We start from the raw sequence: 26,615 nt of genomic DNA, 5'->3' as shown, positions 1-26,615 counted from the left end.
CACTTTGTGAGGTTGTGAAGGTATAAATATGAGCTATTCTCCCCTTAAAAAAATCCCAGTTATAGTGATGTAACTGCAGTGAAAAGTGAGGGCTTGTATGGGAGGAGACATGCAACTTAATTATTTGCAGGGCCAGGTAGACAGGCGATACCTGAGTCAGGGAAAAGGGGTGATGAAGGGGAAATTTGTGCGGGCACAATGCAGAACATGGTCGTTGGGAAGGCTGGCAGATGTTTCACCCTTGCCTTGGACCAGTCAGCAAAATGTGCGTTCGTTTACTTATGCGTTCATTAGTTCCGCAATGGTTTAAGGCCCTCTTCTGGACCCCTGGGAGGTGCAGCTGCTGCAAGGTGTACGTGAATGAGGCAGCAGGCGTGCCCAGAGAGGACAGGTGTGAGCAGGACATAGGGTGGAAATGTGACATGCCCGGTAACATTTGAAGGAAGCTTGGGGAAATTCTCATGTTTGACCAATGACTACTAAGCCCACAGTATGTATAGTCCCTGCTTTAGGTGTTGGAGATTCACACGCACACAAATATACATATTCCTGTATAATTATACTCCAGTATATATATAAACAGGAGTCTGATGTGCGGCTGTCCTCCTAGGGCCTCATGGACCAGGGGACTAGAAGGATCTAATAATAAACAGTCGAGCAGTGTGGTAAATGTTACCTGTCCTTGTGAGCGTATGTGATTCTGCCTGGAGCAATCAGGGAAGGCCTCAGGAAGAGGTTCCGTTGTAACTGAGTTTGAAGATTGAGTAGGGTTTAACTGGGAGGAGAGAGTAGGAGGGGACATTCCAGGCAGGAGGAGTGACATGTCCACAGACACTGAGTTGGGAAAGAGCAAAGCGCCTTTATGTGACTGCGGTCCTTAGGCTGTGGGCCAGCGTGTGTGGTGGAGAGAGGCAGGAGGACGGACGGCTGGCACGGTAGGCCCGGGAAGACCCGGAGCAGCCACGCCGGGAGCCTCAGTTTTCAGTGTAGTTGGTGAGGAAGCATTGACAGATCGTGCGAAGGAAAGCAGCACAGGCGATGTGCGTTTTAGAATGATCTCTTTGCTACGATATAGGAAGTAGCCTGAAGAAGGCGAGCCCAGTGGTAGGAGGGCCAGCAGAGAAGCCCTTTGGCACAGGCCTGCACTAGAGAAGCAGTCTTAACCACCAGTCGGATGTGGCCAGTTAGGGGGAGGAAGAAACAAGGTTGGGTGACTGGGAATCGCGGTGACGTGAAACAAGATGGGAAAGCAAGGTTGCTAGTGCAGGAAGGAGATTTGACGTTGGGGCTGCTGACCCTAAGGTGCCGGGAGAAATATCCCATCTCAGGTGGAAACAAGCATCTGGGTCTGCTGGACTATGTCATGCGGAGGATGGAGTCCTGAGGAACACCAAAACCTAGGGGAGGACATAGAGGAAGAGAGTCAGAAAGGGGCGGATGAGGGAAGACTGGTCAGAGACAGGGTACAAAAGAGAATAATGCTGTGGTAGCAAAGAGGTTTTCCGCCTCCAACTTTGATTTTTGAATCTACAGAAAAGTGGAATAATGCAATGAACACCTGTTTATCCTTCACCCCAAATCATCAATTGTTAGCATTTTGTCACGTTTGCTTTAATCTGTTGCTGCCTAAGCCTTCTTGAAGGAAGCAAGGGAGGCAGCCCTGGAGGTATTTGGGTGAAAAACTCTAAGGGCAGAGGCAGCCTGTGCAAAGGCCCTGAGGTAGAAGGGCCTTTGCCCTTTGTTGTTTGGCAATAAGCAGGAATCACTGTGGTTGGAGTGGAAAAGAGCAAGGGGGAGATTTGTAGATGAAATTAGGGAGGTGGTAGGAGTCTGGATCATTTAAGGCCTTCTAGGCCATGGTGAGGACTTTATATTTTACTATAAATGAAGTGAGAACGTACTGGAGGTATTTGAATAGAGATATGACATGATCTGATTTACATTTTTAAAGGATCATTTAGACTGGGGTGGAAGGCAAGGATGGAAATCAAGGATCAGTCATAGGGGTTGTGGCAGTAGTCCAGGCAAGGTCTTACGGTGCTTGGACCAGGATAGTAGTGGGAGAGGTCCTCAGAGGGTATTTCCTATCTATAGTGAAGGAGGAGCCAGCAGGATTTACAGATTGGATTGAAGGTGGCATGTGAGACTAAATGCAAAGGTAGGGATGACTCCATGTTTTTGGCTTCTCCTGCTGGTGGAGTAACAATTTATATAGATGGTGTTTGGTGGAGAAATCAAGAATTCATTTTAGAATGCATTAAGATGCCTATTGGGACATCCAAATGGATATATCAAGTGACAGCTGGCTAGAGAAGTATCGAGTTCAAGAGTGTGGTCTGGGCTTGAGAAGGAACTTTGGGATCCACCAGCCTGTAGGTAGGTAGTATTTAGAGCCGTGATACTCGCTGAGGGAGGAAGCATAGAGCTGAGATCCAAACAGGAAGGCTTGGAGCACCTCAGAAGTTATAGGTCGAGAAGTTGATGAGGAACCAGCAAAGAGTCTGCAAGGCAGGAGAGGGAGTTGTCCTGGAGGCCACTTGAAGAAGCAAGGCGTGCCCAGCTGTGTCAGATCATGTTGATAAGTCAGGAGCAGCGAGAGGGAGAGAGGCGGCCATACAGGTGGGCTTAAGGACAGCCATTTTTGTAGACTATTGGTGTGGTTGGATAGAACAGATTCCAGAGTGAATGGGAGGAGGAGAAAGAGAGCAAATATTGTCACTCTTTCAAGCATTCTGCTCTAAAGTGGAGCAAAAAAAGGTGTCAAGAGCTAGGGGAAGAAGTGGACGTCAAGAAAGTCTCGAATATTTGAAACACAATGAGGATGGAAGTGGCATTGTAGGTGGAGAGAACTGTGGAGAGGCAGGAGGCAAATCCAAGAGTAAGTTGGTAGATAAATTTGGAGGATATCGCTATTTAAACCATTCCGTGGGGTAGACTTGTTTTAAATTGCTGTCTTAAAGAGTGTTGCTACAAGGGTGTCATTTGTGGAGTGATTTGAAGCCAGTGAAGGGTCTGCTGTGGCTGGTGCTCCTCGGCACCGAAGCTCATCGCACTGTGCTGGTGAGTGTGGTGAGTGTCTCTGCACTGCAGCCCTCGCTCTCAGCTGTGCCGGGAGGAACTTGGGTCTCCTGAAGATTCTCTGTCCTCGCCTCCCTGAGTTCAACACTGCCCCACTCGAGAAGTCTCAGCAGACCTCTTCTGGCTGAGACAGTTCCCTGTCCAGTGGGTCTCGTGTGTGATTTCTCATGGTCCTGGGGCTCGTGCTGAATGACTTCTGTTTTCTGTTCTTCTTGCCTTTCCTTTGTTCTTCCCCCTACCCCCTCACCTCGCTGTCATCTATTTGGTATGGATCTGCAACTTCAGAGGCTCACAGACATGAATGAATTTTGTATACCTAAGCATTATTATTGTGTGCATCCTAAGATGTTGAGTAAATAGTATGACACATCCTTTTGAGCAGAGACTGAACTTACTGTGAGAAAATCTAGTAGATGATAGTTATGTATCTGCGAAATGAGATGATGTGCCTTTGGACTGCTGTTCTGAAAGTGCTCCTGTTTTTAATGGGGAAAGTAAATTGTGTATTTTAAGATTTTATTTAGATTTCTAATTCTGGTATATCTTATTTAATTTGGGGCTCTCTATTGTAGGTTTTCAAGTCAGTTTTATTTTTTTGTGTTTATCTGAGAAATTTCCTTAATACTTCTCTCTCAAGTACTTCCCCACTCCACCTTACAAGCGCTCATTTCTATTAATTGTGTGGGGTAGTTAACATTTGAGGAGGACTGAAGCCAGATTTTTTTTTCTATTTTTATATTTACTTTGTCAGTTATTTGACTGAGGTCATATTGGTTTATAATGTGTAATTTCAGATGTACATTATTATATATCAGTTTCTGTGTAGACTGCATCGAGCTCCAGCAGTAGTCTAATTTTTATCCATCACCATACATATGTGCCCCTTTACCCCTTTCTGGGATAACTGAATCACATGGTATTTCTATCTTTAATTTTTTGAGAAATCTCCATCTTGTTTTCTGTAGTGGTTGCATCAGTTTGCCTTTCCACCAGCAGTATATGAGGGTTCCCTTTTCTCCACATCCTCTCCATCATTTGTTATTTTTTATCTTGATAATTACAGCCATTCTGACAGGTATAAGGTGATATGTCATTGTAGTTTTGATTTGCATTTCCCTCATAACTAGTGATGTTGAACATCTTTTCATATGCCTGTTGGCCGTCTTTTTGGAAAAATGTTGTATCCTCAGCCGATTTTTTGATCAGATTGCTTTTTTGTTGTTGAGTTTTATGAGTTCTTTTTATATTTTGGAAATTAACCGCTTGTTGGATATATGATTTGCAAATGATGTCTCCCAGTTGGTAGGTTGTCTTTTCGTTTTGTTCATGTTTTCCTTTGCCTTGCAGAAGCTTTTTAGTCTGACGTAGTCCCATTTATTTTTTCTTTTGTTTCCCTTGCCTGAGTAGACATGGTATTCGAAAAGATGCTGCTAAGACTGATGTCAGTTTACTACCTATATTTTCTTCTAGGACTTTTATGGTTGCAGTTCTTATATTCAAGTCTCTAATCCATTTTGAGTTAATTTTTTGTATATGGTGTAAGATAAGGGTCTACTTTCGTTCTTTTGCATGTGACTGTCCAGTTTTCTCAACACCATTTGTTGAAGAGACTTTCCTTTCTCTGTTGTATGTTCTTGGCTCCTTTGTCGAAGATTAGCTGTCCATAGATGTGTGATTTTATTTCTGGGCTTTCAGTTCTGTTCCATTGATTTCTGTGTCTGTTTTTCTGCCAGGAAGTACCGTGCTGTTTTGATTACTATAGCTTTGTAGTATATTTTGAAGTCAGGGATTGTGATGCCTCCAGCTTTGTTCTTTTTTCTGGGAATTGCTTTGGCTCTTTGGGGTCTTTTGTTGTTGCATTTAAATTTTAGGATTCTTTATTCTGTTTCCATGAAGAATATCATTAGGATTCTGATGGGGATTGCATTAAATCTGTAGTTGCTTTTGGTAGTATGGACATTTTAACTATGTTTATTCTTCCAATCCATGAGCATATAATATCTTTCCATTTCTTTATGTCTTTGATTTCCTTCAATAATGTCTTATAGTTTTCAGTGTATAGGTCTCAGTTAAGTTTATTCCTAGATGTTTTACTCTTTTTGTTGCGATTGTAAATGGAATTGTGTTCTTGATTTCTCTTTTCTGCTACTTTGTTATTATTCTATAGAAATGCAACTGATTTTTGTAAATTGGTTTTGTACCCTGCAACTTTGCTGCAGTTCATTATTTCTAATAGTTTTCTGGTGGATTCTTTAGGGTTTTCTATATATAGAATCATGTCGTCCACAAACAGCGAGAGTTTCTGTTCTTCCTTTCCAATTTGGATACCTTTTATTTCTTTTTCTTGTGTAATTGCTCTGGCCAAAACCTCCAGTTCTATGTTGAATAGGAGTGGTGAGAGTGGGCACCCTTGTCTTGTTTGTGTTCTCAGAGGGATGGCTTTCAGTTTTTCACCATTAGGTAGGATGTTGGCTGTGGGTTTGTCATATATGCCCTTTGTTATGTTGAGGTACTTTCCTTCTATACCCGTTTTATTGAGACCTCTTTTCATAAATGGATGTTGAATCTTGTCAAGTGCTTTCTCTGCATCTATTGAGATGATCATGTAATTTTTATTCCTCATTTTGTTGATGCAGTGTATCACATTGATTTGCAGATGTTGAACTCTCCGTGCATCCCACTTGATCAGGGTATGTGGTCCTTTTAATGTATTGCTGTATTCGGTTTGTCAATATTTTATTGAGGATTTTTGCATCTATGTGCATCAACGATACTGGCCTGTAGTTTTCCTTCTTTGTGCTGTCCTTGTCTGGTTTTGGTATCAGGGTGATACTGGCCTCATAGAATGAGTTAGGAAGCTTTCTGTCTTCTTCAATTTTTTGAAATAGCTTGAGAAGGATATATATTAAAAATCTTCTTTGAATGTTTGGTAGAATTCTCCAGAGGTTCTGCACTTTTAGTTTTTCGGAGGTTTTTGATTACTGTTTCAATTTCTTGTGATTGGTCTATTTAGATTCTCTATTTCTTCTTCGTTCAGTTTTGGGAGCTTGTATGAGTCTAAGAATTTATCCATTTCTTCTGGGTTATCCAATTTGTTGGCACATAGGTTTTCATAGTATTCTCTTTTTTTCGGGGGTGGGGTGGGGGAGGAAGATTAGCCCTGAGCTAACATCTGCTGCCAATCCTCCTCTTTTTTGCTGAGGAAGACTGGCCCTGAGCTAACATCTGTGCCCATCTTCCTCTACTTTATATGTGGGATGCCTCCCACAGCATGGCTTGACAAGCAGTGCATAGGTCCACATCCGGGATCTGAACTGGCGAACCCTGGGTCACCGAAGTGGAACGTGTGAACTTCACTGCTGTGCCACCAGGCCAGCCCCCATACTATTCTCTTTTAATCCTTTGTATTTCTGCAGTATCCATTGTAATTTCTCCTCTTTCATTTCTAGTTGTATTTATGTGAGCCTTCTCTCTTTTTTTCTTAGTGTGTCTGGCTAAGGGTTTGTCAGTTTGTTTATCTTCTCAAAGAAGCAGCTCTTGGTTTCATTGATCCTTTCTACTTCTTTTTAGTCTCTATTTCATTTATTTCTGCTCTGATTTTTATTATTTCCCTCTTTCTGCTGACTTTGGGCTTTGGCCTTCTTTTTCTAGTTCTGTTATGTGTAGTTTAAGATTGCTTACTTGAGATTTTTCTTGTTTGTTGGGTTGGGCCTGTATTGCTATTAATTTTCCTCTTACAACCACTTTTGCTGCATCCCATGAGTTGGTATGTTATTAAACAACATGTTCCTGAATAACCATTGAATCAGTGAAGAAATCAAAGGAGAAGTCAAAAAAAATACCTGGAGACAAATGAAGCCAGATTTTAACAATAGAGACTTAGAGTCTTAGAGTTAAAAGGGCGTTTGGAGATCAGCTCATCCAACTTCCTTATCTTACCACTGAGGAAGTTGAGGCATCTTGAGATGATTGTCTTCCCACTTGATTGTTAAAGCTCCTATAGAGTAAATGGTTGGAACCAACCCTAATAGTGAATGCTCTAGTCCATTGTCCTCTTCTTCCATTTGACAGCTTATCTAAAAAGAGCTGTCAGCACCTAGAGGAATATATCCAAGTGAGTGTCTGGTGCTCTCCATCTAATGCTAGTGTACTCATTGGGAGCCGCAGACCCACAGAACTCTTAAGAGTTGGAGACCTGGGCTGCCTTGGTACCATTGGGCCAAGGCTGCTCTGTGGCTGCCTCCCATCCCTGTTAGTCTGGTCCTTCCTGGTGGGAGGTAAATCTATTCTTCATGTTGCTTCCTGTTTGCCAGCTGTCCTGGGGATGGTGATGGTAAGAGATACAAAAATTTGTGAGATTATTACCATGATAATTTCTGTTTACATTTCTGAATTTGCTAGAATAGAAGCTAAAGAAAACATCTTTAGGTTCTTGGAATTAGAGAAGTGATTAGTGTTGGACTAGACGTTAGATGATTATTAAATGTTGCAACTACAGAGCTTATTATCCTAATACTTTTGAATAATAATGTTAAACTATCCTGAAAAAGCCCCCTCCTTTGTTTTCTGATATTCATTTAAATATTCCTGAAATACACCATTTATTGTGAATAATTACATTCTTATTCGTCCCCCCCTAAATCATATGTCAAAAGAGAATAGGCACAAACGATGATGTTTTGTCAGGAGTCACCTTAAGTTATGCATTTTCAAAATGGATAAAATTTTTGATATAAATATTATAATAGAAACAAATTACTTAAATACAAATCACTACATAGTAGTGTCTTTGTAGCATTTTCAAATTGTTCACATATTTTCAAACAAACACAAGTATCTAAGAACTGTAAAGAAGCCTGCCCGAGAGGGTGTCGACGTTAAGGCGCAGGGTAAATCACGCAGCCGTTTAAGCTAAAACAGCTCAGTTCAGAGGCTGCTGCTGTTTTATAACCATATTTAAAAATCTGTTCCTCTTACTCCCTCAAACTGAGTTCAGGGATATAATGGATCCCATTATGGGTAAAAGGTCTGTGACTCAGCCATCGAGCTACTCAAACTCTTGGCTGTTTTAATTGCCACCATTAAAGCTTTAGTAGTTTTATCTCATAAAAATAGATATCATTGATGTAAAATGTGTGCCTGTTGAAGATACATCTGTATCTCTGCCCTGATGGTTAGCTAATCACCCATTTGTGTTTGAAGTTAGTTAGGTTTTATGCATGCAAGAACTTGACATCAATCGCAAATATGTTCTGATTTAGTGATTTAATTAAGAAAAAATTTCATGTAATAATAAGGGTAACATCTAGCTAGAATATCTTCCAAAAAGAAACTTACTTTGTTTTGGTTTGCATTTTAACTACATTTAATTGATAGAAGGATGGTGGATTTTTACCAAGCTCATTCTTGAACCGGAGTAAGTAATAATATTTCTGATTCTAGTACTGTGACTTCAACAATTTAAAGGAAATATAGGAATCACTCTTTTGTCCCTCTGTGACACATCATTGTAAACTTAAGTATGGAAATTGGCGGTGTTTCTCTGCCTGTTTTCTGCAGAGGGGAAAATACCAAGGTGTGAAGGAAACTCCAAGAACATAGTGGGAGCTAAATGTTAAAACGTGAAAAGCTACTTTGTTCTGGGCTTTGCCCACCAGAGTGCTAGCGAGTCAGTCATTCATTATTCATGTCGCAGTGCACAAGGTAAAATGTCTCTAGAAGAGATCTAAAATGAGTTCATCTCAACAAAGTTTGACTTCCTAGCCACCATGTACACATTTATTTCTCTGTAGTAAAAATGGAATAGCAAATAATTGGTGGAGTAGTTCATTAAGTTATTTTCTGTTCTGCAGTTGTAATTGTGGAGTTGTATTCAGATAAGAGGAAAAAAATCTGACTATAAAAGGGACTCAAATCTGAAACAGTTCTAAAACTAAAACCTACCCACACTAAGCATTGTGAACTAATATACATAACCAGGCTTCTATTCTTGCCCAGCTGTGTAGATTCAATTATAATAATTTTCTCAGTTGCATAACATTGCTGTTTGTTTATTACTGCGTTATTAGTCAGTGAATGAACCTCCCTCTTTTTTGACCCCTCAGCAGTGTTTATATTAATTGCTTTGGTATCTTCTGTTTCATGTGTAATTCCAGCTGGAAGGAGTCATGGGGACACAATCCCCTTTAAGTGTAACTGACTGTTTCTAATGTACAGTAAGCTTACTTTTAAAATAAGTATCAGGAACCTTTAATATTGCTTATAGTGCAGTTTCTTTCTTTCTTTCTTTTTTTACGTGAAAATGAAAAGATTTTGTTTTAAAAATCCTCTCCCTGTCTAACAATGTCAGGCTCCAGCTTTCCTGTAACATCCACACCCTTTAATTCATCTGGTCTCACTGTCTGAATGGGTCCCACTTCCGTCCAGTTGTTGCCTTACACCCCGCTTTCTTTGTCGGCACATCTTCCTCCTCTTTGTAGAAGCTGCAAGAGGAGTGCATGAGCTAAGCAATTAGCTGGTAGGCATAATGGTTGAGAATGTGGTCTCTGCTGAGGGGTTGGCTGGGTTGAATCCTGACTCTTATTATAACCAGCTTTTTGTGACTTTGGAAAAATTTATAAACCTTTGTGTGCCTTAGTTTTCCCGTTTATAAAATGGAGATAATTTCATAAGGTCATTGTGAACCTGGAACAGTGCTTGGCACAGAAGTGCTCAATGTTACCAGCAGCAGCAGCAGCATTACGAACATATGAGGAAATACTCTTGTGCTGTCTGTGTCTATGTGGAAGGATAAATGTCTAGCATGGAAAGGAAGATCCTGGATGAAAAGAAAGACTGAACAAATTTCAGATGAGAGTTTCAGAGGATTTTAAGGTATGCAAGTTGTTTATTGCTGTGTAACAAATTACCAGATTTTGTGGCTTAAAACAGCGTCCCTTTCTTATGTCCTGGTTTCTGTGAGTCAGGGTTTGAGCACAGCCTGGCTGGGTCCTCTACTCAGGGTGTTGCAAGCCTACAATCAGGTGTCAGGACTGCATTGTCATCTGGGGTCTGGACTGGGGAAGAATCTACTTCCAAGTTCATTCGGGTGTGGACAGAATTCATTTCTTGGGTCTGTATGATTCATGGCTTTAGTTGTCACTGGCTGTTGCTCAGGGCCACCCTTTGCTCCTGCAGTCTACCCACAGTTCCTTACCATGGGGGCTTCCCCACTGCAGTCGTTTGCTTCCTCACAGCCAGCAACAAAGAGAGACTCTCTGGCCCTTGAGAAGGGCCCACACCCTCTCTGCAAGTCCCCTTGATTAAGTCAGGCCCACCCAGGAAAATCTCCCCTTTGAGTAACTTAAAACCAACTGACTTAGGACCTCACACTCGTGAAACCCTTTCACTTTTGCCATGTTCCGTTGGCTAGAAGTCACAGGTACCCCACAGTCAGGAAGGAGGCACAGATCATGGGGCCATCTCAGATTTCTGCTTCCTATAAGACGTGAATGAGTCTTTATAGGACCAAAGTAGTCCATCAATAAGCACTTATTGCTAACTAAATTTGCTGGACTCAGGGTTGCCGAGTCCTGGAGAACTTGCCTAGAGTGTGTAAATTAGCTTTATCACTAAGCTCCTTATAAATGAATTTTTTTCCCCCTCAAAGATTGTTCTATTTCCATTTCTACACAACCCCCTGGGACTGTTCAGTGTTAAAGGCACAGCTTCTTTTCAGTCTATCGAAGTTTGACTTTTAAATTCATAGGAATGGCATTGTAACTTACTTTTAATGTTGACCTTTTTAAAATAGTGGAAACCTAAATGCAAACTTGGTATCAATTGCTTTTCCAGAGCCAGACTCCATGCGTTGTACCTTCCCAACTGAAGAATCAGATTTGCTCTTAGGTGTGCTAGTGATAGCAAATACAGTGTAAGTGTACGGTAAAAAATGGTTGAATTGAGCTAAGTTATTTTTAGTATGTAAATTTGGTCTTTGTCTTTAGTGTCTTTGAATAGGATCTATTTATGTGAAACATTTTGACTGGCCTGGAAGCACTGCTGTCTCGTGTTTTGCTGAGTTTGTTCCCTGGTAAGCTGGGTAGCTTCAGGTCTGGATGTCTGCTGCCAAATTCAAGCGTCCAGACACCCCTTGAGAGCGATATGAACCTTAGAGCTAACTTGAAGTAAGCCAGACAAATGCCTGTGAGCTGGGAATTGGTTCTATAGATTCTCATTCGCTGCTCTTTCTTGAGTGGAGCCTACTAAGGGAATGGCACCATATGCAACCTTATGTGGTGAAGAAAAGAAAGAAAAAAGAGAGAAGGAGAGAATAAAAATGACTTTGTTGAGGCTCCTGAGTGTATTCATTATCTTGTCTGTTTTTACTTCTAGAAAGTAATGTCTGGTAAAAGATAGCACTTGATGATTTACTGCCTTAAGGAACTAAGAAATTCAGAACAGAAGGGTGAAAGTATGACTGTATCTCAGATTCCTCTAAGGAGTTCATATTTTAATTTGCTTATTGTAAGTCAGAGGCACGATGACATCCACATTGCAGACCCTGCTTTTTCGTGGGAGGCTGCTGTTGGAAGAGAATGGGGGTGTGGTGTTTATAGCTAGGCGGGCCTGCTGCCTACAGGGGGCCACCCATCTGCTGGTGGCCCAGGAGACCGGAGAAGTTATTCACTGTTACTGTGATAGGCTTTGAATTGTGTTAAATTTGTGGTTGTTTCTGTTTCTCCCCTCCCAGAAGTAGTGATGGGTTCTCGTGGCCTCTCTACATTTCTCTTCCGTCTACTTAAAGTTCTTCAGGAATAGGAGATTCTCCAGATCAGGAACACAGTCTGATTACCTGCATGTGCTTTTTGGAAAACTAACACATACGTGTAAAAGCATCATTCAAGTCTTGTATAAACAATCAAGCTAATTTTTCTAGGCACTTATGGAAAAACATCAAAAGTATGTTCAATTTAGCCTCAGTTCAGCTCTGTGCCCTGGGGGTGTGTGTGTGTGTGTGTGTGTGCGTGCGCGCATGTGCGCGCGTGCGCAAACACATCATTTCACAACATGGACCTTAAATGTGTGCCTTCTACTTCATCTGGTGCTCAGAAGTAGAATTGATCTGTTACCCAACTGGAGAAAAGGACTGACTATGTTAGATTCCTTAAAATAGAGTAGATCGCATTAGAAAAAATCATCTAAGCTGTTCTTTTTAGGTGGTTTTGGGAGAGTTTTCAAGGTAGGGCAGGAAGTGGGCTTATCTTTTTCTGGTTCTGGAAGACTCAGTTCAGTTCCTGGAACAAAGCAGATTGATTGATTTGAATTCTACTTCTATCAAAAAGGGTGATTTTGAGTCAAACTGGATAACATTTGCTAGCCGCAAAGCACTATATGAATACCAGTTCTTACCCACATTTTTATGTTTCAGTGAAAAGTTAGTGATTTGTCACAGCTTTAGTTTGGAATTAAACTAGAGTTCTCCTGTAACCCTTCAAAGGTAAAAATTCTAGATTTATATTCAATTAAAAGCCATTTAAAGCTGTAGATTAGGGTTAGGGTCTTAGAACTAAGGCCTTTCTGGTTTTGGAGAAAGACTGCAGGCTGCTCCCCTGGCTTGTGCTGTGACCACAGCTGGGCCTGGAGGACGCCTTGCCATCCCTCTGCAGCATGGATCATGGCTCTGGGTGCCTGATCACATTCACACTGATGCTGTAGCTTCATCTCTTGGGTTAGGGTTCCAGGTTTGCCGTTTTCTAGCTGTATAACTTTGGGTGGGTTCATCTTAAATCTTCAGTTTCCTCAATTATAATGCGGCAATAATATCAGCCACCTCACCACCCTCATGGGGTTATTATAAAGACTTGAAGGTATGTAAAATGCTTAGCAGAGCACACGGCACATCTAACTGTACAATACGTGGTTTAAAAACATCCTTCAGTACTGTGTCGCAGGGTTGCCTCTGGACTTCGTGCAGGTGGTGGTGTCGCCTCCCTAACACCAGGGCTGTTCGCTGCACCCTCTTCACCCTTGCCGAGAGTGGGGCCAGGCTGGGGGCAGCCTTGCAGGCTCTGTAGCCCGCAGAGCTGCACCTTCTGGCTGGCACCTCCCATGGCTGCAGGGTAGCACCCAGCCCAGGGTGACAGGTGGGTAGAACAGAGACAGGGAAAGGCAGAGAGTGAGGGACAGTGGACAGATGCCTGTTCTCCTCCACAGGGATCCACTTAGGATTTCTCAGACACTTAGAAAAGGGTTTGGCATTGGTGGAGTTTCACTGCTGTGTTGTTCTAGTCAGACTGACTGTAGGAACACCACACCACCACAATAGTGTTTCACACATGAAACATGTTGTATAACAGTTCCTGTGACATAGTTCTACTTCTGAATATGTAGAAGATGGTCAGCATTCAATATCTGATGTGAAAGTGTTTAACATTAAATTTAACATTACCAGTTGGTTCATTATTTTGGACTCGACTAGTTAAAAATGTGTATAATTTAGATGCCATGAAAGTGGCTTGTATTAATTTGTAGCTGTTTAAGATTTTGTTTGTATGGCACATCTATTCTAAAACACAAGCAGAAAACCACAGGTTCAAATATGCCTTCAGATGATTGTTTTTAAGTCTTCAGCTCTAAAATTTAATAATTCTGAGGTACACACTAACATAAATTATGTCATGATATTTCAAAGTATATTTTATTTATCTTGGTAATTATCTTGGCTATATTATAACAAATTGTGTAAGTCACTGTTATATGATTATACTAATATTCCTATTTGTTGCTACACATGAGCATAAAAGAAACTGCCAATTCAGTAAGCTCTTTCAGTGCATTTTACATAAAATTATATTTGTTCATAGTCATACGCTGTCTTTTAAAGCATTTGATAACCACTGCTTTGAGACAGTCTCTCTCTTTTTCTCTCTCTCCTGTCATCCCCCTCCACAGAGGTGATGGATTTGCCCTGCTTTACCTCTGTCACTATCCATAATCCAGAGTATATTTTGAAGAACATTTTTATTCAAGAGATTCTTGGAAAAAGGATGCTGTGGCTAAGTACCTGTAGGGCACACTGTGTACCGTCCCCCTCAGAGTGCAGTAAGGGCTTAGAGCTTTTGGCAGTAAACAATACTGTTTAACTTTGGTTAGCCTTGAATTCTCAAAATTCATGTGACCCAAGTCCTCTTTTCATGTAACACCTTTTAAAATCCTAAACTTAAAAAATGTTGTTCTATACTTTTTGCCTTCTCAAGTCGTATAAGCAACAAGCCTGATATCGTTATTTTTGTTTGTCTTCATAAATATATTCATTCAATAAATAATTTTTCCTCAAAATTATTAAGATCGAGCTGAATAAAACTAACAGGCATAGAAAAGGCTTGGACTTGAGGCCCTGACTCTAATGCAGTAGTCCCCCCTTCTCCTTGGGGGACACCTGCCAAGACCCCCAGTGGATGCCTGAAACTGAGGATAGTACTGAACCCTATATATACTGTTTTTTTGTATACATACATACCTATGATGAAGTTTAATTCAAAAATTAGGCACAGTAAAAAATTAACAATAAATAATAAAATAGAACAATTAGTACACTGTCATAAAAGTTACTGTAGATCTTAGCAACCTCAGCGTATGATTTTTTTTCTTCCGTATGTTGAGAACTTTCACCTTTTCTCTTGAAGCACTTTGCAGCTTCTCTTTGGCATATTTGAAATGCCAGCATCACTTCTCTTGTGCTTTGGGGACTGTTATTAAGTAAAGTAAGGGGTACTTGAACACAAGCATTGCGATACCACGACAGTCCCATCTAATAACTGAGACGGCTACTAAGTGAGAACGGGTAGGCCACGTCCACTGTGGATACACTGGACAGAGGCATGATTCACCTCTGGTGAGACAGAGCAGGACAGCGCGAGACTTCGTCACACTACTCAAGAGTGGTGTGCAATTTAAAACTTAGAAATTGTTTATTTCTGGAATTTTCCATTTACTGTTTTGGGACCACAGTTGCCTGTGGGTGACTGAAACCGTGGAAAGTGAAACTTTGGACAAGGGGGAACTACTGTACCAAGCAGCAATGTTAGTCAAGCAGAAGATAATTCAGCCCTTGATTCTCTTCTTAAGAATGTTTCTTTGCTTACTATTTTATATCAAAGAATCAAAGTTAAAAATTATTTCAATTGACCATTCAAACTCATATCTCCTGATCTGGATCTACTCTCCCACAAAGAGTGTTTTAAAAGCTTGCCTGTAATGTGTTTTTATGCCTCTGTAACCCATTGTCAGGATGATTTGTTGTTCAGACTTGGCCCATTGAGGAAGGGACCCCCTGGCCAGCACCTGCCTCCCCAGCAGTCCAAGACTGGCTGACTTTTTTCAGGAAGCTTCCTTCGTGTTAGCCTGGATTAGGTGCTCTGATCTCTCTTGGCAGGTACTGTGGCTGCCTTGTTTTACTATTATATCCTCAAATATTTATTGAATGAATAAATGAATTTGGCACCAAATTGAATGCATCTTCTTTTTATCAATGTCATTGACAAGAAAAGATTGTTACAATCTGAATAGGACTTAATTGAACCTTTGCTAAATGCTCTTTGACCCCTTGTACACTCTTCTGAATGAAGATTGAGCTTCAATTGTCATACTTGAATTCCTTTTTAAAAGAGTGTAGATGGATCACAAACCTGGGGAATACTGGAAAAATAAAAGTGAAGAATGTCAGTAAGAGAGATATGTCTCCAAAACTGTTACAAAACCAAAACACAAGTAGTACTTTTCAGTCTTACTACTTAATATTTGTATTTTTACAGGCCATTTAAATCCTGGTTTAGTGTGTTTTAAGCTTGTGTTTGTTGTTACTTGTGTCTTAGTTGGCCTGCCACTTTTCCACCAGAATCTTACTTTCCCCGAGAGCACAGGTGCCTGTTGAGCTTAATTTGTGGGGAGGGCATGTCTCCCAGAGTTACCATGTTACTCTTGTCCAGTTGGCAGTATCTTTTCTTTATTATAAAGAAGTATTTTGATTTTAGACTTGTTTGTATCACTCAATAAAATAAAATGTTTGCCCATAAATGTCTTATGTTACAAAATGTTGGTTTTGCAGAGACTACACACATTGGAAACATTGCACACTCTTCTCATTAGGTTGCTCGCTTACATTACTCGACATTGCCAACAGGTTGAGGCTTCAATGATATAATTAAGGCAAAATGTGATTAAATAAGATAACTTTTTAAGCCAGAAAATACTGATGAATGTTGGAGGGAAAGCATGCTTCAGATAAATGGTGTTCCTTTTTACATACTTTTCATTTTCTTTTGATGAATGCTCCTGAGCATTTTGGGTCGCATTTGCTTAAAGATAACACAGAGATTGCCCTTACTTCCCCCACCCCAGCTCTCCTTTGGTTAAATTTGCATCCTGTCTATTCTCTGCTGTTTTATACAAGATAACTTGTTTGTGTGTTTGTTTAATTTATGTTATGAACAGTGAAGTTAAGGATAAAAACAATTATCTTTAGTTTATGGTAATTTTTTTGACAAGGTACACTCATTGAATCATTTTTATTTATAGTTTAAATATCAGTCATTCTCTTGTAATTCCAAAAGTCCGTGGCACACTCCTTATATACTCCATAATGATCCAGAAGGCATATGGAATTATGATAGAAAATGTGTCAAGCAGAAAGTCCTATAGGGTGTATTTCAAAATACCTTTGGTGTCTAACATTCTCCACGTTTGCTCTAATAAATGAGAGGTTTTAGGAATGCCCTATATGGTAATATCAGATGCTAATGGCATTGATTACCTGCCAGGCAGTGGGAATTGATGGGAAAATGTCCGCTGTAAAATTAAATAGCATTAGAGGAGACTGTACCACGAGTGGTGGGGGGCACGCGGGGCCTGGGAGACTGTCAGGGTATTACTGTGAGCTCCAGGTTTTTCCCCCACATGATTAAGGCAGGCCATCTGTTCTTTGTTAAATGTTTACAAAAACAGCTTTTCTCTAAAAGATTTAAGGAGATGTGGGTCTGGTAAACACTATAATATTTCTGAGCACCTTTTTCACCCTATTCCAAATAGTAGCAAAACATAATTCTGTGTATCAAACAGGATTAATATCTTTTTTGTATTTAATCTTTACTTTTTTTCTTCTTATGGAAGATTAAATTTTTAAGGGATACTAATTTATGGCTTCATTTATTACTGAAAGGAGCATCTAAAATGATTTGTATGCTAAAGTGTGTAGATAAATTTTCAGTCATTTTGTATTACGTGTTATATGCTTTTTCTAAGTCCTAAACGTGTGCCAGGTATCTCTCATTAGGACCTGGCACTTTGTGACTGGAGTTAATGCCATGCAGATTAAAGAAAGGTGCACGTACCTGGAATTAATTCACTGTTCTAAGCTTTAAGCATTGTTTACTGGTAGCCTTCCTTCCCATTCCAGGAAATCCTTTTTCTTTCATTTCCTGAAAAATAACTTGTCCCAAATAAGTTTGATCTCTGTGTCCCTCATAAAAAGATATAGCTTTTTCCTACATTAGGAAAATGTAACAATTAACTTGAATTCAGCAACTTAAATATAATAAAACAGTTAAATCAGACCCCATTAATTCTCAGGAAATGATAATTTGGACAGCGCCTGTTGACTTTTTTTTTAAATTGAGGTTGTGATAGTTTACAGCATTGTGAAATTTCAGTTAAACAGTGTTATTTGTCAGTCATCTTATAGGTGCGCCCCTTCACCCTTCGTGCCCAACCTCCTCATCCCTTCCCCCTGGTAACCACTAACCTGTTCTCTTTGTCCATGTCTTTATCTTCCACGTGTGAGTGGAGTCTGTTGGCATTTTTTAAGAGAAATTTTGAGGGAAAAATAGAGGGTGGGTGCGAAACTTTTTTCGGGGTTTGGTTAACTGTGTTGTCCCTGTGTGGAAACCTGCTCGTGAAGATGTACATCCCTGTGTTCTTCCTCAAACTTCTGCCCTTGCTTCTCTCTCTTCTTGTGTATCCTTACTTCTTGCAGGTTTTTCTCTCTCAGCTATCACTAAGAAAGGCCAATATATATTTTAAGATTTTCTAATAGCCTAGGATTTTGGAAGAGAATTTGGAAATCATGTAGCCCAAACCCTTCATTTTGCAGATGAAGAAAGTGAACCCTGGATGAGTAAAATGACTTTCCCCAGATAATATAGCTAATGGCAGGGCTGGAACTAGAATTTTTATCTCATACCTCATAGTCCTGGCCTCTTTCTTGGCTCTTTATCACAAGTACTAGTATTTGAACTAGTGCAGATGAAGAACTGAATGTACAGACAGTGATTTTTTGAACACTTTGGAAATCAAATGAAACCCATGGAGCCTTTCTCAGCAGGATGCCCATGTGTAAGATTTCAGGAGATGGTCAGGGCCAGAAAAGGACTGGATTTAGGAAACCTAGATTCAAATGTCAGCTCCGTCCCCTCCTCTGTGGTCCCACAACCTCCTCACACTTCACTTTCTTCCAGAAAGATGGGGGCTTATTGTCACACTTTGGTAGTGCGAGTCAGGTGAAGCAGTCCTGAGAGCACCTGGCATGAAGCAGGTGCTCAATCAGTGTTGGCGGTGCTGGAATCTAATTTACAGTACTTTGCTGATGGTGAGCCATGGCTTCTGGGTTACTCTTGAGTCCTCTGCAGACCTGGACCTGGGCTCTCCTGCCTGTTCTGCTTTTGGAGGTGGTGTGATGAGGGGCATGGGCTCTGCAGCCATCAGCCAGGATGTCAGTCTCTGTTCTGTCACTTAACCATCTGTAACTCCCTGGGCACCTGACTGCATCTTAGAGTATCAGTGTTCATACCTACCTCTTAGGGCTGGAGTGCAGATTGAATGGTGTCAGGGTTGTTAGCACATGCCTAGCACATAATAAGAATGTTCAGTAAACGCTAGCAGCTGTTATTGTTGTTGCTGTTTATATTATAGTTACTGTTAAGTGTCTGGAGAAGCATGTGAAAAGGCAGAAATGATTGACATTTACAGATAAAACATTTTCAGGTATTGTGTTGAAATGTAAAGGTACATTAGACGTCATAATTTCTAGTGAAGAGGATATGCCAGCCCTGCTCTGGTTTGGATCTTGAGCTGCAAGGCTGAGTTACTGGCTCAGTCGTTCAGCATCCCATCCCAATTGTTGGTATTCTCTACTGTATTTAAGACATCTCTGGGTATAGTCCTAGTGAGTGTCAAAAATCTCCTGCAAGACATGTCAGCTTGACTATTTGACTTCTCTCTTCCTTGGTGAAATTTGGAAATGTGGAGGTTTAATATCTTAAAACACTATATGCATTTCATATCAGTACAAGAAATTTAACCAATCCACAGTCAATAAGTTTGGTATCTGCTTTTAATCTGATGTTTTGATCTCACTTAAATCAGAAATGACTTGTATTGTGTAAGATTTATTTGTTTACACTTTGATTCCCAACTTTCGCAGTACTTCAATCTTACAATGCTGAGTACTTGTTCTTTTTAAAAGTGCCTTGATTATCTATCTTTAATTTGAGTTCCTCTTCCCTCATGGGGAAAAGAATTCCACTTAAATTCATTCCTTGTGGTTTAGCTTTTGCTGTTGTTCTGTCGTTCACTGTTTCCTACACAGGCTGCTAAGAAAATGGACAGTGTCTTCAGCTAAATGACAATTTTTTCCTTCTTGAGTGGAACTTTTTACTGTATTACTAAGTTGTCCTTTTTAACTCTGTTTATTTAAAAGCTTTCTTGTTAAAGTCATATTTTTTTTGGATGAGAGAATGATATATTTTACCAACTATTCAGTTGTAAAATCTTTGCTACCTTTAGTATAGGGTAAGTTTCAGAAACATCAGCCACTAACTTTCAGTTCCTTTCTTCACTACGAAGAATGGTAAACTAATTTCAATTCCTATTTGTGTCTCTTAGCATTCTCCATCGGAGCCCTTTCTAGAGAAACCAGTGCCGGATATGACTCAGGTTAGTGGACCGAATGCTCAGCTAGTGAAGAGTGATGATTACCTGCCGTCAATTGAGCAGCAGCCACAGCAGAAGAAGAAGAAAAAGAAAAACAACCACATTGTTGCAGAGGATCCCAGTAAAAGTTTTGGTAAAGACGACTTCCCTGGTGGGGTTGATAACCAAGAACTTAATAGGAACTCACTGGATGGGTCCCAAGAAGAAAAAAAGAAAAAGAAAAGGCCGAAGGCAAAAAAAGATCCGAAGGAACCGAAAGAACCCAAGGAGAAGAAAGAGCCCAAGGAACCCAAGACCCCGAAAACCCCCAAGATTCCCAAAGAGCCAAAGGAAAAGAAATCAAAAACTGCCACACCAAAACCCAAATCCAGCAAGAAGTCAAGGTAGGCTGTGGGCAGAAACAGCTGCCAACATCTGCAGTACAGAAGTGAGCACTGCACAGTTACAGCCCGTGAAGTGGGGGTGGGGGGAGCACTTGGATTTTTGTCATCATTGTTGGGCTTCTTTCTCTAATATCCAAACTAAAAAGTTAGGGTTTTTATGCATTTTGAAATTTAGGACTTAGTTATTATAAACCATTGACTTAGATGGTAGATTTTAGAGCCTTACTAGGTAAAAATTATTTATTATTTTAAACCTCTTTCTTGTATTTTTGTGAGAATTTGTCATTTAACAAACAGAACCAAGTTACCAGCATAATTATTTGTAAGCATAGACCAGCAACCTCATCTTCTGTGACAATGCGAAACTGGGGAAGAAGGATTATAGAAGCAAGACAGGTCACTATATTTCACTAAGCTTTTCAGTCCTGTTTCCCAGAAGTTGAAACAGGAGAATTAATTCTCTCCACTTGGCGTAGTAAGACTTCCAGGGGAAGGGTTGAAGTGCCATGGGCTCTGCGGGAGAAATCAGTGGCCCTTATCTATTAGATATGCAAGAATAGCATGAGTTTTGGGTTCTAGGAAATAGCCTCCTCCACTCCATATTTCCCCTCCGAACTTCCCCCACCAACTCTCTGGCCTCCCAGAAGGCATATTTACTCAGTAAGAAAAGCTGAGAGGAGAAGACATTGAAGACTAATTTTTTTTCATTTGTACTGAACATTTCTTACAACTGTTCTGAACCAGTTCCAAACATCTGAATCTGTTTTTCAGAATATGGCTCATGTTAGAAAATATAGTTTCCAGATGGAAATATGGTCAGACTTGGTTAATCTGAACCTGTTTGCAAACTCCATTAGAAAACATGCTCCACCTCCTGCCCTCATGTGCATATGCACACACGTGTGTGCACACATGCATGCTCAGTTCTGCAGTTGACATGCTCAGTGTGAACTTTCTGAGCTTGCTGGCCTGTAAACCTTTCGCTTGTAGCCTTTTCTGTGTGTGCATGTGCAGGTACGCAAAGAGAGGACATGATTTCTGTGACTAGAGAGACGCTGCTGCAAAGCGAAAGAACCAACTTGGATTTTCAACTTCCTGCTAAAAATATCTAAAGAACCCCAAATATGTTTTTCTGTAGTGTTTTGAAAATTTGAATCATAGTCATTTAAAAATGTTTACCATCAGTACTTTTTATGATCCCAAAATAACTGAATTATATTCAATGACTCAATCTTACAGGTGACTTAATATTTGCATTTACTTATGAACATTCTCTGACATGTCAGAGTGTGGTCTCCTAACTGAAAATCATTCCTTTTTTCTCCTTATAAAAACTCTTTTAAACCTACAACCCATTGTAAATTCTGTCTTCATCTATTTAAAAGGTATTTTATTAGGTGCTTACTTAGGGATGTAAGCAAGGAGGACATGGTTAGAAGTTCAGTCTGACTTATGAGGGGTTTTAAAAATATGTACTTGCCTAAATCGAGATATTGTGCTAAATCTAAGTATTTTGGTAGGAGGAAACAGGTACGTACTTCTCCCAAGGAGAAAGAAATCAAAGTAAAATTTAAACAATATATTCTTTTTTTAAAACTTAAAATGGAAGAGTCTCTGTTCTAAGAAAGCTTTCTAGAGCTCAGAAAATACATCACCAAGACTAATTTTAGCCTCAAGATATATCTGTCTTCAGTTTCTACCTTAATTTTTTGAGTCTATCGCCTAATGATAAAAATTGATAAAAAACAGAAAAAAACACCACACTATCTTGGATCTTGTCATGAATTTCCAACTATATTCTTTTAAGTTCTGAGTCTACATCAAACTTGCCCTATCTTTAAAAATGTTCTTTAGCATTCCCTACCTCCTGTAGAATGCATCAGGGGCAGACATTAAAATACTGTATTTAACAATGAAACTTGCTAAAATTTCTCTAACAACCATAAACAGTAAACTGTAAATTATTAGGAACTTGGGGCATCAAATCCACCCAGTCTTGGGCGCCCCATGCCTTCTTGGTACAGATACAGACCCTGTCTTTACCTGCTAGGGCAACCTTCAGCTCAAGCCTCGTCTCCATGCTCTCAGCTGCCCATGCTGCAGCCTGAACCTTCTCTGCAGACTGAGCATTTGGCATTGCTGAGTCTGAGTAATGGCTTTGCACTAGAGTCACACGCTTTTGGCAGGAGGATGATGTGTAATTATTTTCTCCCAGGAAGAAAGTCCAATACTTTTTTCCCTTCTCTGTTGCTTTTGATTCATAGTCTCAGTTGATGCCTCCTATGGTGATAGTTGTTTGTCCCCAAGTGGTGTGCAAATAATTGAATGGAACACTTGTGTTGAATATGGAGATGCAAGTGAAAAGGGAGCTGATGTAACGTGGCCTGGAGACTTGGGAGCTCATGCTGAAGGGGCACCGAGAGTGTTTGTGGCACCTGTTGCCTCTGGTCACTTGACCACTCGTAGGGCCTCTGGCTGGTTTATGGTGAAGTGTAGCAAGGACATTCCTGAGAGGCTTTTCTGTCGTTGGTGGTCAGATGGGATGGCTGTCCAAGAATACGGTAATTGAATAGAGATTTTAGGTAAATTAACAAACCAATCCATTATTTTGTTGAGCCACAGTGTTTCTGTTGGTCAGATGAATTGAGTCTGTCGAGCTCTGGTCTCATTGTTCTGCTAAGTCTAGAAGGGAAATAGCGTCCCCGAAGCAAAGATAAGTAGAATGCATACAACTACATGTAAATTCTGAATAGCATCGCAGAATAATTATGTAAATTGAATACGTAGTGATGAAGGTAATAGGGGGTTTGGGTTGTGTTAGTACTAGAGTTGAATTGCCGTAGCAGTTTGCGTTTAAGCACTGGAATACAGCAGTGGCAATTTTGTTTGGCAAAATGTTATGTGATACCAGTTATTTCCATCCTTGAATAAGTTAACTTGATGAATTTGTTTATACAGAAAATAATTTTTCCACAGAGGGCTGAAATAGAGGGAATAAACAGAAATGAAATGAAAAATTAGTGTAGAACTACGCACGTCTTTCCTGTTCAGCCTCATCATTGGTGAGGTTCTACAAACAAACGTGCTGTCCTTTGAGCGGGTGGTGACGGAGGTGACCCCCCGGCGGTCTGGGCTTGTTTTGCATTGTATCTGTGGCGGGGAGACAGCTTGTTCTGTGTCATTCACTCTCAGTAATAAAGGACATGAGAAAAGAAAGGACGTGCTGTCGTCAGTGGGACCAGTTTTCCTTGTTTGCCTTTATGGTGTCCTCCTCACTATGTGTCATCCCACCTTGTTCCATAAAGTGGCTGAGGCTTGAATTTGTGGCCATTCCCAGAAAACTGGCCCTTTTGACAACCAAAATATAATTACGTTTGTCTTGCCCATGCAGGAGAACCTAAAAGAATCTGCCCAGAGGCTGTTACATAGAATGCATGTGAAACAGAAAAAGGTATTCAGCATTTCAGAAAAAGATGTTTAAAATCTTAAAGATAGAGGCCGGCCCCGTGGCCGAGTGGTTAATTTTGCACTCTCCGCTTCGGTGGCCCAGGGTCTCGCCAGTTCAGATCCTGAGCGCGGACATGGCACTGCTCGTCAGGCCATGCTGAGGTGACGTCTCACATGCCACAACTAGAAGGACCCACAACTAAAAATAGACAACTCTGTACCGGGGGCTTTGGCGAGAAAAAGAAAAAATAAAATCTTTAAAAGAAAAAATCTTAAACATGAAAAAAAATGGGCCACCTGCTTCTTTTCTATTAGAACTGCATCTTTTTCCCCCCTTTCGCTTTAAGTTAAATATTTCTACCTGTTTTTCTAGTGCTATTCCCAAATGTCCTTATAGCTTTCAAATATTGGCAGTTAATATTGAAAATAAAAGCTAAGGCATTTCTGGGCTGGAGAGGATGCCATTTTGCATATGGAAGGATTCGTGGAGCTGAAATATGAGGATTTGCATTCTCCTTTTCAATGTGTTTTCTGTTGTGTTTGCACGGGCCTTGTGAAATGAGAGAGAATTCGGAGGAAGTGCTTCCTTTGAATGGCTCTTGAAGGATTTAGTGGTCCATTTAGCTATATAAAGATTCTTTGAATGTACATAAAGAAGGGAACTTGGCCAAAGATTGTGACTTGACTACTGAAGCGTCAGTTGAATGAAGCCATGGAGACTTGCTTCCAATGTAGTTTTTGGGAACACATCTTGTTCCTCGCTCTGTTCTCCACCCTCACTATTAAAGTTAGTAGAAAACTAAAATGCTGCTTCTCAATTAAGAGTGAGGACATTCTATTTTAAACTGGAAAATAAGCACACTCCTCTTACTTTAAAAAACATATAAGGTACTGAAAACATATAAAGTATACTTTTTGCACACACATTATTATCATTAGTATTTATGTGGCAACTTTCTTTTGAGGAACTTAGCTTTTCAGGTATTGTTTTCTCAATTATGATATAAGTGAGTAGCAGCATTTACCTGAGAAATACTTTCATTCAGCCGGCAAGCCCAATGGTGGTGCATGTTGGTACACTAATGCATGTTTTATAATGTGCTCTTATATATGTAAGACTTGTCGGTAGAGATTAGACACAAAAGCAAACCATTAAACTAGTTTTGCTAATAAGTACAGAAAACCCAGATAGTCAGCTATCTCCCTATCAGGTACACAGGTAATAAATTAAACCCACAGCTTTTCCTCTTTCTATTTTCTTCTTCTTTCTTTTATCACATGCTATGATTTAGTCTTGACCCAAGACACTGGATAATTGGAAGGACCGAACTAAGTATTTTGGACACTGTGCCTGCAGAAGAGGGTATAGATTTCTTTAACGTGTGGTCATAAAATGGACTTTTGAGACCTTTCAGTGTTGGAGAGGAAGAGGGAAGAAAAAGCTCCCATGAACATTGTGTGTCTTTCCCATTGGTCTGCCCTGCCCGGTCTCTGTTCATTAAATGGAAGCTCCAGGTCAGGGATGGGACCACGTGCCACCTTTCCTGCTGGTCTCAAAGGTTATCTTCTCTTTGACGAAGGGGCCATGGGGTCTTTTTAATCCCAAATCCTTTCCTCAGGATAACCACCTTAGAGCCTTTCCATTGCCAGTGACAGGCCACATTGTGACCCTTCCTCTGTCTGATTTGTCTTAAATCAGCTGAATGAGCAGGGGGGTCATCATCAGTCACTTTTTAGTACAGAACCCGGTATCTTTGACAACATGTGGTTCAATTTATACTCATTGGGAAAGGAATGCCTAATAACATTTGCCCTTAAAAACAAGTTTTGCTAATTCATGCTCTGTGCTAGACACAGGAGTGGACCACACTGGTCCTGCTAGGAATTTGTTTCTGCCTGTCCAGTGAGCGGCAGTGGATTTCAAAGCAGCGGCCTGCTGCCACTTCGGTTTGTGTGGGAGAGGGTGATGCAGAACCCACTTTCAACTCTCACTGCCCCCCTCAAATGAGAGTTGAGAGGTGATGAGGCCATGGGCAGCAGTGGGATTTTAACGGGGGGAGACATGTTTCTCTGAAGTCTTTCTTAAGAGGAATTTTAGGTGGAGCATATGTGCCGTAGGAGATGTGGTTGTGATGTTAGAGTTGGAAGATAAAGACCAGAAATCATAGACTGATTTTTAAAATTATTATGATAAACGTCTATATATATGAAAATGCTTTGGGAAAGTATGAATTTCTGTATAAATGCAAAATTTGTCACGTGACATATAAAGCTCTTTTTGCTAGTTGTCTTCTGCCTAGATAAAGGCCCTTTTGTATCATTGGATGCTTGTGCAAAGCCCCACTGTAAGAGCATCAGTCATCTGGAATGCCGGCCCCCAGTTCAGCCACCTTTACATAGAAGTCTATGTGGCTTAGCTTTAAAATGTTAAATAAGGAAATAGTGTGAATTAAGAAAAGATACACTGTTCTTTTTTTTAGTGTTAGAAAGACAGCACCGGGCCGGCCCACTGGTGCAGTGGTTAAGTTTGCACATTCTGCTTCGGTGGCCCGGGGTTTGCCGGTTCAGATCCCGGGTGCAGACATGGCACCACTTGGCACGCCATGCTGTGGTAGGCGTCCCACATATAAAAAAAAGAGGAAGATGGCATGGATGTTAGCTCAGGGCCAGTCTTCCTCAGCAAAGAGGAGGATTGGCAGCACTTAGCTTAGGGCTAATCTTCCTCAAAAAAACAAAAAAGAA

The 26,615-nt window shown here is 40.5% G+C and overlaps 1 protein-coding gene across 10 annotated transcripts in view; it reads left to right on the top strand.

Moving 5' to 3' along the window:
* The window catches only part of CHD7 (chromodomain helicase DNA binding protein 7), a 183,126-nt gene that overhangs the window by 78,822 nt on the left and 77,689 nt on the right, over nucleotides 1-26,615 (top strand). For all 10 annotated transcript variants that reach the window (XM_070630535.1, XM_070630533.1, XM_070630534.1 and 7 more), the window contains one exon: nucleotides 19,996-20,426. In XM_070630535.1, the coding sequence (XP_070486636.1) occupies nucleotides 19,996-20,426 (431 nt within the window). The remainder of the gene's footprint in view (nucleotides 1-19,995; nucleotides 20,427-26,615) is intronic.

The sequence above is a fragment of the Equus przewalskii genome, chromosome 8, assembly GCF_037783145.1.
Source record: "Equus przewalskii isolate Varuska chromosome 8, EquPr2, whole genome shotgun sequence".
In the NCBI taxonomy this organism is placed as follows: Eukaryota; Metazoa; Chordata; class Mammalia; order Perissodactyla; family Equidae; genus Equus; species Equus przewalskii.
This window is presented reverse-complemented; position numbering and strand designations above follow the sequence as displayed.